This window comes from Balearica regulorum, chromosome 2, assembly GCF_011004875.1.
Source record: "Balearica regulorum gibbericeps isolate bBalReg1 chromosome 2, bBalReg1.pri, whole genome shotgun sequence".
Classification (NCBI taxonomy): Eukaryota; Metazoa; Chordata; class Aves; order Gruiformes; family Gruidae; genus Balearica; species Balearica regulorum.
Window position 1 is genome coordinate 46341229 of NC_046185.1, and position 14037 is coordinate 46355265.

The 14037-nt window shown below is 45.3% G+C and overlaps 1 protein-coding gene across 1 annotated transcript in view; it reads left to right on the plus strand.

Annotated features, from left to right (window-relative positions):
* Positions 1-7393, plus strand: part of PRKDC (protein kinase, DNA-activated, catalytic subunit) — a 91664-nt gene extending 84271 nt beyond the window's left edge. The window contains exons 80-86 of the mRNA XM_075744148.1: positions 187-279; positions 2191-2280; positions 3518-3589; positions 3675-3876; positions 4292-4480; positions 5056-5195; positions 6221-7393. Of these exons, the coding sequence (XP_075600263.1) occupies positions 187-279; positions 2191-2280; positions 3518-3589; positions 3675-3876; positions 4292-4480; positions 5056-5195; positions 6221-6425 (991 nt within the window). The 3' untranslated portion in view covers positions 6426-7393. The remainder of the gene's footprint in view (positions 1-186; positions 280-2190; positions 2281-3517; positions 3590-3674; positions 3877-4291; positions 4481-5055; positions 5196-6220) is intronic.
* The last annotated feature ends 6644 nt before the right edge of the window (positions 7394-14037 follow it).

Genomic DNA, 14037 nt, shown 5'->3' on the forward strand with positions numbered 1-14037 from the left:
TTTTCTTTGCCTTTTAAGCAACATTGAAATTGCTTTGTCTGAAAACTGGTTTTCAGAGGATATTTAAATTGGTAGCTTTCACCCTCCTTTTAGTAGGCACTAGAATGTGATGCTTCCTATTTGTGGTGTTCCTCTAAAGTTCACCTCTGAGCTACTTGTTCACATCTCTGACTTCTTTTGTTCCAGACTGGGACTCATCAAGTGGCTGGAAAATACTTGTACTTTAAAAGAATTCCTTAAGAATAGCATGTCTGAAAAGGAAGACATCAACTATAACAGGTGATGCTTAGTTTAGCTGTCTGCTCTAATAGGGACCACTACTAATGGGTTTTTTGATACTGACAATCTTACTGCAGCATTTTCTTTTTCTTAAAAGAATGAAATAAAAGCACCTATAAGCAAGGAGGCAGTTGGTACTTCCTGACCCAAATTAGTAATTGGCAACTGTTTGTTTAACGAGTACCATTGTACCTGGAATATCCTCCACCCAGTTTGTTTAAACAAGAGGCTTATAATCATGGGTGACGTCATTAACATCACCATTTCCTTATCAGCAGATTGATTTTACAAGCTAAGGATTTTGATCTCCTGATTTGATCAGGCAGGAAATAGACCTAGGTCAGCGGAGGGGAGGGGAGCAGAGACAGAGCTATTCAGAACCTGGGTTCAGCAGTGAGTCAGTGACGGGGTGGGGGGCATGTGTGGAATTAGCAGTCGATGCACAGAAGACTGTTAACTGTAAAAGAGCCCTCTCTGACTTTATACAGATGCTGGGTTTGAATAAACTAGCTTGCTTTCTCTTGCTTGTAATTGGAGGATGAATAGTTGTAAAATATATTTAATTCTAGCATTTCAGCGTGTTTCTGTCCTGGAATTTAGAAACGTGGTTTTATTTACCAACATTGTTCTTAGTACATAATCTCTGTTTGGGTTTGTCAAAGTGTTGTCACCACCATTTATTTTTACTAGTCCTCTTGTTTATGGGACAAGTTGGCGGAACCTCCAGCATAGAGGTTGGATTCCAAAGAGTCTTTATTTCTGCAGTTACCTGATCTGTTTAGGAACTGCTGCAGTTCCTGCATTACTGCTGTCTGGTTCACTTTTGTGAACACCAGCGGTACAATGTTGGTCTCAGTTCATTGACTGGGAAAGTGGATGAGGCATCACATGGAACCACCTCCCGAGGGGAGAAAATTTCTAATGCACTAAATGTAGAAGATCAATGTCTTTCTAAAAGTTAAAGATTTATCCCAAAAAATAGCTTTATTTTATTGTTGTATATAGACTTTAAATATTTTCCTATATGTTCTTCAATCAAGTCAGTTAAGACACTTCTTATTGAGCTATGGTTGAATGACAGCACTAGCAAAGGAAAACTCTGATGAAATCCTTGCTGGCAGTATTTTGCTTGGGCTGGGGGGAGTAACTTTCTGAAGTTGTGAAATCCTTTTCTTTATCCCAAAGTGATGGGCTGTACAGTTTATAAATGATAAATACTTCTTAAATGGAAAGGATCTCTAGATCTCAGAACATGCTTTAGAGGAAGAGAGAAGGCGAGCGCTTTGCGAAGTTGCTGCCTCTCTGGAATAGAAGTTTAATGTCTAGTGTATTTAGTTAAGATGGGAGGAAAATAGCAAATTATTCTATAAGCAGTGCAACTAACGAAGACTAGCTTCTTCTGGATTGATACCTTAAGTCCAAGCCTCCATTCCTCCTCTCTTGTACACACTGAGGAGATAATGAACTGCCTTCTGCATTCCCTACCTGTTGGGATGGACAAATGGCAGCATGTAGTGGTAGGATACATAATGCCTCTCGAAAGGATACAAGACTGTGTTAAAAATATCTTTCCCTCCCTGGAGAAATTATTTTGGGTCTTTCTTCTCAAGGCAGCATGTAATTTTCACAGTACCTATTGACAAATTAACACCTTTGAGATGTCTAATCTTCTGTCAAATATGGGTGAAGTGCATTCAAAGCTGGGGGGGAAGGAGATGGATGGATCAGCATATGCACTGACTGCATAAACTTATTTCCATAGCAAGGCTAAAATTAATGTAGGCTGTAGCTTCCTGACTCCTCCTGTGCATAAAAATCTCATGGGTCATAGCAGCACACAGCCTGCAGATATTTGAGTACAGAGTGGTAAGATAATGTAGGGAAATCATCAGCGCTTTTTTTTGTCTGTAGCGAAAAAGGACCTCGTGCTACCTATTCTGAGTGGCTGTCCAAGATGGGTGGGAAGGTGCAAGGCATCTCTCGATACCATGTTATGTACAGGTAGGTTTTAAGAGAACTGCGTGTAAAATATAGAAAGTAGGGCGTACACACACACAGAGTTGTAGAAATTCCAGGAAAAATATGTTCTGCATTATAATATGCTGACTAGATCTGATTTTTGCCTATTTAACTGCTTTGTCTTACTGGAGATGCTCTGCAGGGAGGAGATTAGTACTGCCAAAATCTCATGAGAGCACAGGAATGCTTCCAGAAGCTTGCTCGCTTCCTTAAGAAAGTGTCTAGAAGCAGATGCTCCTCTTTATTTTCTACTGTTTCCTCACTGTGCAATTAGGTAGGAATTAGGTAAGCTGCCTCAGAGCCTGCTGAAGTTGGACAGAGAAAATCACTGTGATTCACTGAGAATTTAAGAACATTTGATGGTTTGGGTCCCAACTTGAGCATCCTCTCAGAGGAATTTCCACACCTGCTTAGATCTAACATGGTACCAGGGGAGGGGGGAGTGACATTTTCAGTGGAGCATTTCTGATGACCTCATAACCTGCTTAAGCAAGCGTCTTGTTTTTCAAAGGAAAACTTTGACTCGATTAACTGAGTGCGTCCACATTAATACTTGTATTCAGATCCGGAATGTAAGTTCCCAGTCACCCCCACTCACCTCGCATTTTCTCGCATCGCAGAGCTGTTCCCTAGTACACAACTCATCTCCTTTCAGACACAACTAGACTGGAAGGAGAGCACCCAGTGCATTCCAGCTACTTGGGAGCATTCAGTTCCCAGGACCGGACATGGGCTAGGCCAGAGCAGTCGCCCTCCCTCCCCCCCGAAATGTGTATGGCATGGATGTCCTCTGCACCAGCTCTTGAGTTCTGATGCCTCCGCTTGTTCTGCATTACTTTGTAGCACCAGTGTAGCCTCTGCATGCTGCTGGGAGATTTCATTTGGGCCTTAATTTCTCTGCTTGGAACAAACTATCCAGCCAGAAAGAGCACAATTGTGTTGCTGTATTAAAACTTAACCCATCTATTTAATTTGGGGGAAACTAGACAAAACTACATACTGTTTTGTATTAAGAAATGTCAGTCTTGGAAATAACTGTTGCGAGAAAAAGGAGGGGTATTTTTAATATCAGATTAAAAATTTTGGGCAAAGTCTCCGTGTGGCTTGCTGTACTATTTACTGGGGTAAGCAAAATCTGCAGTCATGTACACATCTTCATTTTAAACATCCAGTGGGCTGTTATTTCAATAGTTAACATTATTCCTTCATTAATTTGCAGAAATGCTAGCCGTACAGAAGCAGTTAGGTCTTTCAAAAGCAGGGAAAGCAGTGTTCCAGAAGACCTGCTGCGGTAAGTGGGCTGTTAATGACTGCACATTGTGAAACGAATGTTGGTGTTTTATCTGTATGCAACAAGTGACTTCTGTTTTGTTAAGGCGAGCCTTTGTGAAAATGAGTACATCTCCTGAAGCCTTCCTGTCTCTGCGGTCCCATTTTGCCAGCTCTCATGCACTGATTTGCATCAGCCACTGGATACTTGGTATTGGAGACAGACATCTGTCCAACTTCATGATTAACAAGGAGACAGGTGGCATGGTGGGAATAGACTTTGGATATGCGTTTGGCTCAGCTACGCAGGTATTTTTTTTCTAATTAATTTATTATGTGCAATTATACCTGTATTCTCAGTACTCCTGATACTGATGCTCCTCGTTTGCCATCTTTCTGATGCAAAACAGTCTTTACAAGTTATTTCTAGTTAATAGAATAAAATCTCCGTTTCCACATATTCTCAGCCAAGCAGGAAGCTATAGAGTTTCACAGAGTTTGTATGGTGGTGTTTTGTATAGTTCAGCCATGCTTTCAGCCGCTGTATTCATGACTAGACTTTGATGTCACAACTTGGTCCTGTTCTGTTGTGTTGCATGTTATTTTCAGTTAAGTGGCAAAGAGGATTTCATAACTTAAAAAGAGCGAAATCTTTATTTCTAATCCATCTGTTCCAAGGCTTCTTAATTCTTGTTTTCTCTTGACTGTCCTTCCCCTTGGCTAGTTTTTGGGCGTGCCAGAGTTGATGCCTTTTCGCCTCACTCGCCAATTTGTTAATCTGATGATGCCAGTGAAAGAGTGGGGTCTCATTTACAGCGTGATGGTGCATGCCCTGAGGGCTTATCGTCAGGATCCAGATCTCCTCATCAGCACAATGGATGTATTTGTAAAAGAGCCTTCTTTGGACTGGAAGGTGGGACTTTTCCTCTTTCCTTTTTCTTCATGTGAAAATTCTTAAACTGTAATAAAGATAAAACTGATCACAAAGGAAGTATTTCTTGATGCTCACTCTCAGTGCTCCTTTTATCTTTCTTTGTTTTATTGAGTTCTCAGAGAAACTGAACTTAAAGGATTTAAAATGACAGAATACTATATTGACGGACAAAGAATAGTAGCACATGTCTGTGTTATCAGTGTACATGATAATCCTAAAAATGTGGGTATCTCTTGATCACGTTATGTCACTTATGGCAGCAGCATAAATATTTTCAGCTGTTTGCATTGACCCTCTTAAATTTACATAACAACACTGTATATATCAAAGTAATAATTACAGACAAAAACTTGAAACTAGTTGCTCTTTGGTAACTCCAGTTGTAAATTAAATTTTAAGTCATAGGCAGGCTAGATATCAACAGACCCCTCCATTGCATCTGCAGTTAAGAGTTACTGGTTTGTTACTGGCTTGACTTGCTATGATCTGGCAGCTTAAAGGTCTTTTTAAGTGTATGATTTATGATAAATAGGGCAAATTTGTTTTCCCTTTAGAACTTTGAGCAAAGACAGCTGAAAAAAGGAGGCACGTGGATTAAGGAAATAAACACATCTGAAGTAAACTGGTACCCTTTGCAAAAAGTCAGCTATGTCAAAAGAAAGCTCACAGGTGCCAATCCAGCAACAATCACTTGGTAAGATGCTCTCCTTTTGCTTTAAACTGCTCCACTTTGAGCTTTGGCAGTCTCCTGTGTCGAGATTTTGCTCCCTTCAGATAGAATGGCAGCTAGGAAAAGAGAAGAGGCAGACAGGGCAAAATTTCAACGAACTTCCTGTCAGAATCATTTTGGTTTGCGTACAAGCTCTCTGAATCACCCTGCCAGCCATAACACCAGATATCTCCTCGTGAGTGTTCTTGCTCCAGCTCAGGTCTCCTGAGCAGTTTTACTGTTCCTGGCAAGACGCACATCCCCACCCTCTAAGCCTGCTTAACTTCTCACTCTTCAGAACTCTCAGTTCTTTATGTTCGTCTCCACGGCTTTTAGGCTAGAGGTAGTATTTAAATTGATAAGCTTTTGCTGGATGATTCCTTGAAATGGAACCCCAACCAGCTGTATGGGAGGGATAGAGGTAAGCTGCTTCCCAAAAACATCAAGTTCAAATCTGATGGCATTCTCAGGTTATTTATGTCAGTCTAGTCAAGTCTGGCTCAAGCCAGAATCTCTTTAAAGTTCAGTTAAAGTACAATTAATCCCTTCCATCCTTTTTTAAAAAGACATTTTGGATTAATGAAGGAAAAAATAAAAGGCAAAGAAAGCATGCCTGGTTTAAAACCATACAAATACTGAAAAGTGCAGGACTTGGGAGGAGTCCCTTTTGCAGTCAAGGCTGAACTGGAAAAGGCAACAAAATACTTCTTGCAGACACAAATCAGCAGGGCAGGTAAGGAGATAACAGCTTGGATGTGAACTGCTGCATCCTTCTTTCACTTAGAGACCTTTGACAAGATTGAAATATTCATGGTAAATATTCACTAGTAAAGGACACCAGAAATCAGTCTTCACTGGCCAAACCTTCTACAGCTATTGAACAGTCTCCACATCCTGGAAAATAAAGCTGTATGAATCATCTTCAAGTACTGTTTCATATTTAAAAATCCATCTCAGATTTTTCGCTTGTTTCTTTTAGTAAGACCTTATTTTTGTGTTCTCAATTTCAGTGATGAACTACGCCTGGGCCACGAGAAGTCGCTTTCTTACAATGATTTTGCAGCTGTGGCTCGTGGTAACGCTGATCATAATATCAGAGCCAAGGAGCCAGAGGATGGACTTTCAGTAGAGACCCAAGTGAGGTGCCTGATCGATCAAGCAACAGACCCCAATGTTCTTGGCAGAGTCTGGGAAGGATGGGAACCCTGGATGTGAGGGACAGCTCTCTAAAACCCAGCCCGCCAAGGGACCCAGCCCCTAACATGCAGCTGCAACCAGATTGGAATTTTAAGGCCAAAAAGGGAAAAAACTCTTAACTGCTTTTATTGTCATCAGTTAACTTGACTAATTTAGAAAATATTTTTTTGTATTAAAACTGTATTCAAACAGTGATTATTTTTTAAATTATTTTTCTTATATGTGGTTCTGCAACAAAGCAGCTTTATTGTCTTTGTGTTGAAACCAACCTAGAAAGAACTGGAGAGGCTATAAAGCTTAAAGACTTATTTGAAAGGCGCTGAGATCACTCAGAGGAAAGCACAGATTCACACCCTGTGAATTTGTAGGCGTCCTTGTAGTGAAAGTCTGTCTTTTACAGAGACCTTGATGACAATCAGCTGAAACCATTCTGCAGACGTGTTATTTGTAATTAAAGCTAGAAGATTTTCGTATCAATAGAAACAGTGAAGCACATGCTAAAATTTAAACAGTAAATGGCTTTTAGCTCTAGATAACACCTAAAGTATCTGGATGGTTATTTCATTACTGGATAATGAGAAAGCAATGATGAGACTGTGTGCCAGTTTGTTCCAGCAGATTGTTTTTTAACGATTAGAGGTCGTACTCTGTTATCTCTGTCCTTTAGAAGCCTGTACTCCTCATATTGTATTAATTTGTTTGGCTAAAGCCAAAAGTGGCCACTGCCGGCACAGCAGAGCACTGTAAGCTTCTTGCCGTAACCACAGTAGTGGTTGGGATTTGGGATTTGCTTGTGCCAGCGTGGGGACGTTGTGCCAGATCTGGCTCTTCCTCTTTCAGGTAACCTTGGTGGCAAGTGCAGCACAGACAGCGAGGGGGAAGTATTATGGTTGTTTATTACCCAGAATTCGTTGTAGGAGATAGTTTCCATTGAGGCTTTTAATAATTATCATAAAAGGTGAAATAAAAATGAGTCTTTGCCCTTGTACTGCCTACAAGCTTTTCCCTCCTGCCTCCGTGGCAATGGGGCAGTTCCAGTCTCGCTGAGGGCTGCTGCTGGCACCAGTCTCAAATGAATCTTTCAGCTGGAAAGCAGAGGGATCTGCTTCCTGGATACAACTCCACAAAAAACTCAGGATGGGCAAGATTGCTCACTGAGGCCTAGTGAATACGGAGGGAGCTTTTTTGTTTCAAATACTTTCCAGCAGCAATCGTTACCTTCCTTCTTAATATATATGCTCAATTCTTTATGTCAGTAGTATCACAAATCAAGAAATTCAGAATCTTTTTATCACATTTTATTAATTAAAAGCATTGGCTGTATTTTTGTAGAAGCATCTATTTAAAAATAAAAATAAACCTTCAGCTGTATAGCTCATTTCAAAGTTAATTCAGGGCACTTCGATACAGAAAACGTCCACATTTACCCATTTATACAGGTGTAAATGAATGGACAGTGTGGTTTTTTTCATTAGAGTTTATGATATAGTCTATTTTTATATACACTATGTAAGATGTCTTGGTGTATTTTGTTCTTTCATTCTCTGGTATCAGTAAAGACGGCAGCTCTGTGACTTAAGATTGCTTAGGTGAGGCACCCGGTTTTCACCTTGTCACTCTACAAATACAAGAAAGTTAAAGCACAATAAAAGGCTACATGAAAAGGCGAGGGGACATTTGGAAATCAAGTGGCTGCTCGTATGAGGTGTCTAATTGCACTTTTGGCACATACCTCAGATAATTACTAGGTACTTTGACCTGTACTGCAGAGGACAAAGTTTAAGTTTATAGTTTAACGAGGCTCTTCTCGTAGGACTTTTGATACCCTCAGCAGCAATAGATGTTTGCGCTTTGCAAGCCAGCGCTGGGCAGCAGGCCTCTCTCCAGCCCTGACCAGGGTTCCCCTGGCCTTTCGGAAGGGGCCGGAGCAGGGGCACAGCCTGGCTCTTCCCGGGAAAGGGGACTGGAGTGAACCCTGCCCCTGCCCTCCTCTCCCTTCAGGCTGTGGTGAAAGGCCCATGGGCCAGGAGTGAAAGCTCTTGAGACGGGGGGAAAGTAGCCCTGACAGCGCAAAGGAGCATAGGGTGCGTCCATGATACTTAAAATAGTTAAAAGCTCAGTTTTGGCCCTAAAGTAGGTGTTATAATTGGAAGCCTCAGCTACATCAGTCCTGCTAGTGATGTATTTCTCAAGCTCAGGTGTCAGCTAAGGAGCAAAGCACAAAGCTGCTCGGTTTCATGAGCAAAAACGCATCCTATGCGAAGCAAGAGTCATCGCTCTAACGGAGCTTTCCCTGCGCAGCCGAGTGAGCCTGAAAATCACCTCCAGGAGATGTAAATCGCGGCTGCTGTCCCCACTCCTGACCGAAGAGTGCTGCTCTCAATAAAGCACAGCAGTTCAGTGGAAATGCTGAAGCCAGCCCGTGAAGCAGCAAGGAAAGTACTGACGCAACGAAAACCTCAAGTCGCTGGGCTCAGTGCTTTATGAGGTGGGTTTGTTCGGCTTCCAGAAAAGAAGATGATGATGTGCGGCTCCGAGTCAGAGACTGCTTCAGGTTTCAGGATAAAAAACAAAACTTAGTAACTATCTGCAAGTACAGCAGAATATTTCCTTCTCAAATTAAATAGCCAGATGTGCACTGTATCTGCAAATTCATTAGTTGCACCTAAAAAGCTATGTAAACCATTAGCGTACATTCTCAGTGGGTTTTTCTTAGTGTGTAGAGTAATATTTGTGTTCAAGCTAGTCATCACCATACCTGTCATCTTATAATTTCCCTCTAACTAAAAATAGTAATGCTGCTAAAGAGAGAGGAAAGCTCTGCAGCTGCTGCCTGCAGTTGTCTCCTTTCCCAGCTGATGAAGAGGTTCCTGCATGCTGCTTGTCGTGCTCAGGGTTTTTCTTGGTCCCCATCCCCCCCCCCCCAATTTAAATGTCACCTTGAGGTGCCCGTGGGCGAGATGCGGTACAGCACCCCATGCGTCTGGGCATGGGAAGGAGCCCACGAGCTCTCCACAAGAACGATGACTTAGACTCATCTTCAGCCATGGAAAAAGGAGTTTCCTGCAGCTCCTCTGGCCTGGCGCCGAAGGGTTCTGCCAGTCGCTTCCTGACGCCAGGTAAGCGTCTCCATTTAGAGACGCTTCTCCCCAAACTTCACATTTTTCAAAATCAGAGTGTTAAAATAAGGATTTATTCCCACTCCTTTAAATCGTCTTTTTTTTTTTTCCCCTCACAAGTACTGAGGATGAGGATCTGCCGAGTCACTTCATTAACAGTGTGTACCTCATTTGGAAATGACCTGGGGGTTAAACATTTCACTTTTAAGCTATGTTGCCAGTAAGAAACGGCACCTACGCAGAAAGGTCGCACCCTGGCAGCCTCCCACAGCACCGAGTGGTGTCACTAGTCTCGTAGGAAAGCTACCGCATAGTTACATCTGACGTTAAGCCAGTGGTGTCCAGAATAGGGCGTTTAGGGGTTTTTGGTTGCAAAAAGTTTTGGGGCGGAGTGGCCATAAGGGACTGGAAAGGATTTGGTTACAGTTTCCACATTATTTGCAGGGGGTTTTGGTTTGCTTTTTCGTTCGTTTGGGGTTTTTTTCCTTTTTGATGGGCCAGGAGAGGGTAGCGCTCGCTCTACCTGCCCATGAAGCTCCCAGTAAATTGCAGCGTGCAGGATTCCATTTGGCAAGGCAGAAGATGTAGCTGTGAATTTGATCTCACGAATCTTGTCCCCGCTGGAAACTCACGCGTAACCTGTATCAGGAAAAGGTTCAGAGCATCCACCGAAGAGGGCGAGAAAACGAGGAGCGCAGGGTCCGAGGCATTTTGCTGCTGCGGCACGTGGCCTTTCCGGAGCCCGGGTACGTAGAAGATTTAATTCAGCAGTTTGGCAGCCACAGGTGCAGCTGAACAAACCCGGCCTGGGCTGGCACCACCGGCACTCAAACGCCCGCAGGGAGTCAGAGAGCAGAGTTTAAAAGAGCTAAAAAGAAAAATCCTTTCATTTACCGGGAAGCTCTTCAGCCGCTGACAGCAGGGTGGCCATGGGCTGGATCTGTGCGGTGAACTGACCCAAGTGAGTACAAGTGACAAGGTAAATACTCACTGGAGATTCAAGGGAGAGGCATGAGCCCTGGCAGAGGTGGGATGAGGGGAGGGAGGGCCTGTCCAGCAGTCACTGCGCTGGCTCAACCAGGTGTCCCTCCCTAGGAGTGCGTCGGCAGGTTTCTAACTCTCCCCGAACAGCTTGCACATCCTCGTCCGTGTGTCCCACTCCCCGGTCAGCCCCCAAGTGCTGTTCCTGGCTTCTAGATGTTGAATAAAATGATCATTGCACTCCTGCTTCTTGTTGGGAGGAGGAGAAAACCAGGCAAATCACCCCTCCGTCTTTTCCCCCCTTGTCAGCTGACTCTTTGTCACCAGCCAGCCTTTCCCTGTGAAACCTGGTGCCGGGAGGTGCTTCCCCTGGACCAGGTGTCCCTCCCGCACTCCTGCTCCACAGCTGCCTTACTGCAGCCCACGAAATCCCCCAGGAGCCGACGTCCTGCTGGCGCTGCCTCAGCCCTGTAGCACCCCAAGAGTGGAGAAGGGCTCCATGGGCTCCACAGCACCAGCCCAGCCTCGCCGAGCTCCCAGCCCCGCTGCCCCAAAAAAGTCCTGCACTTCTGGCTGGGTTGCAGCACAGGCGGGAGGAGGACGGGGAGGATTAAAGCCAGGCTCAGGCATTGCCCTGTTTCCTCACCTTCCCTGGGTGGCCTGGCCCCCATTTATCAGGAAAAACTAGGCAGAAATACAGTGTGATTTAATTCCTCTCCCTAGAGGGCCCAGGGTCCTGGTGCTTCTCTAGGACCCACAGCCAGCACTCCAGAGTAATTTAAAGTTTTGTCTTTTCTCTGCAAAGGTTTCTTAGAGAAAAAAAGTTTCTCGTTCTTTCTCTCCAGGTGTAAATGCTCCTTTTTGCTTTATTTGGAGCAGGAACTTCAAACAGGTTTTACAGAAAATATTCTGAAATTTGGGCCCTCAAATATTTCTTACTGCTGTTTAAAACCTACTGGAGCCCAAAGAGAAGCCACGATTCGGTGGGTCAGGTACTCAGCAGGACGAGTGAGGGAATCAAGGGCTTGCCTCTGCTTCACTCTCCATGAAATTATTTATGCAAACAGGAACAGATTCAGCTACTGAGCTGCCAGACAAATCCACTCCAGGAAACAGCACGATGTGGATATAGTTCTCCCTTTGGCCCTGTGCTTTGGTAAGCAACAAGTATCACTTACCTGCTCCTGGAAGCTTCACTGCGGGTGTAGGACCACCTCAGGGCTTCACACCCTGCATGGCACGTGGGGGAACCCCCCAAAACGCGCTTCTGAAATCACATATCACAGTTAGGCTCAGCAACAACTGCAATCAACTCGCCTTCCAGGGGACAGTTCGCACCGCTTGGTACTGGGGGGACACGTGGTAAGTCTGACCATGAGCTCTGAGCACGCCTCCAGGTCCTGCTGACACCCTAAGCACAGCTGCACCCTCCACCATGGGGCTTAGGTGCCATGGGGGGGGGGGGGGGGGGGGCAGGTTTTGGGGCTTACACAGGGCTGCCATGCCCAGTAGGCTGCTGTTTACTGAGGGATTTTGAGAATCTAATTTCTGTACTGCAGGGTGCCCAGTGGTGGCTGGGTGACCTGTCTGTGCATCACGTCTCTTTTTTTTGGGGTAAGATGTGATGGGCATTAAATGAGACTGTTGGGGCTGGCGCAGTTGCACACCAACACTGCCTGATGGCCAGCTGCCCTTTGGGGCTAAGGACTTCAGGGACCTGAAAGCGTAACACATTTCTACATAGAAGCAGTTAAATGAGATCCTTTCCAAGACAAATTATAATTTTATGGCTACAACAGGTGAGATGCATCACCTTCCAGCAATCAACAGATCCTGTCGCAGAGCAAGGGAGGAGAGACAGCGGGTGCCGCTGCCTTGCATTTCTCAGCTACCTTCCCATGCTTCATGCAGCCACCTCTTTATGTCTCCTGCAGAGGGAAAAAAGGTCCAGGAGCATGAGGCGATGGTTGCAGTTCCCTGCCGGACAGCCAGGCCAAGGGCAGGTGGTGTAGAGTTGTGTGACGTGAACGTACCCCAGTGCTGGAGGGCAGAGAGTAACAACATACAGAACTGGCTTTGGGCGTGTTATTTTTTTGCCAATGTGGAAAAGGAAAATTTTTTGCACCAAAAAAACGCCCAACCATTTCTTGTGTCACTGTCAAGTTCAGTGCTTAATGCTCATGTCAATAGAAGTTGCATGATCGAACTCCTGATGAGCAAAGCAAATCACATTTATTTAAACACAACCTGTCTGTGGGGTTAACTGCAACACGAGAACCAAAAGCAAAGCAAACCCCCTCCATGCAAAACCTCACCTGCCAGATGCAAAACCTTACCTGCCAGGCGGCGCACACTTATCCTGATCCCACAAGCCTTCCCACGAGGAGTTTATGGCCAAAAGGGGAGCTGTGTACCAGTCCTGTCCCAACTATTCATGTTAAAATACACACCCGTTTGATAAACAGCTGCGTTACTGCAACAGCTGCGGTAGTGGCAGATGGAGCCCTGCCCGGAGCGAGGCGGCAGGCCCGGCATGGCCAGCACGTACCCACGGTCCCCAGAAAGCCACCTCCAAGCACAGCACTCCCAGGGCACAGCTACACGCCAGCGGCGTCATCTGAACGCTGGGCTGAAAAGTCAGCGGCTGGGCGAGTCCTACCAAGGAGTCATAAATCTAGTTGGGTCTTCTGGAAAGAAAAAAAAAAAAAAAAAAGAAATCTTAAAATAGATTTTTTTCTAAAGGTTGGGGGTTTTTTTGTGTGTTTCTTTTGTAATTCGCTCGATGGAGCACCTGAGGGTGAAGCCAGGGTATTTAAAACCTTTTGATGTAACTAGAAAACATAGCATTTCACATATTTGAAATGAAAACATTTTCATTTTTCTGGTATTTGCCAATTTAATAGTAGTAGTTTATTGGATGCTGGGGGGGGGAATGAATAATTACTTACCATGAGTTTTTGAGAGAGAGGCTTAACTTCACGCAGACAGCGTGAAGTAGCCAAAGATGCCTTAAGAGACCCCCTTTCCCACCGGTGCGTCCTGCAAGAAGTCGCAGCGGACCCCCCGTCACGGAGAGGGGGGGCGGATTTACAGCTCTCTCGGGTGAAGCCGCCCGTGCTCCAGCGGAAGGAGCGGAGCCTCGGGAGGGCGCTAGGGTGATACGCAGAGACACGCGTGGGGCGGGCAGCATCCTTCCCGTATCGCTTCATCCAAGGCTCCGCTGGAGAAGAGTGTGTGTTTGGGGGTTGGGGGGGGGGGATGCGGCATGGTGAGGGGCGTTAAAATGAGCCTTTACGGCCAGCTTTTTCATTGGCCCGTGTGAAATAAGCCAAGAAAAAGGAAAATTAACGCTCAACCGGAGTATTGCGGGGGAATGGGGGGCCGGTACCGGGGTCGGGGCAGCCCTCGCCGGGGACGGGACGGTGCGGGAAGGGGACAGGCGCCTGCCTCCGCACCGTCCCGTTCCCCCGTGGGGAGCCGCCCCCGACCGCGGCCACCCTCCACCGGGAGGTGGCAGCTCTCCGCGGCAG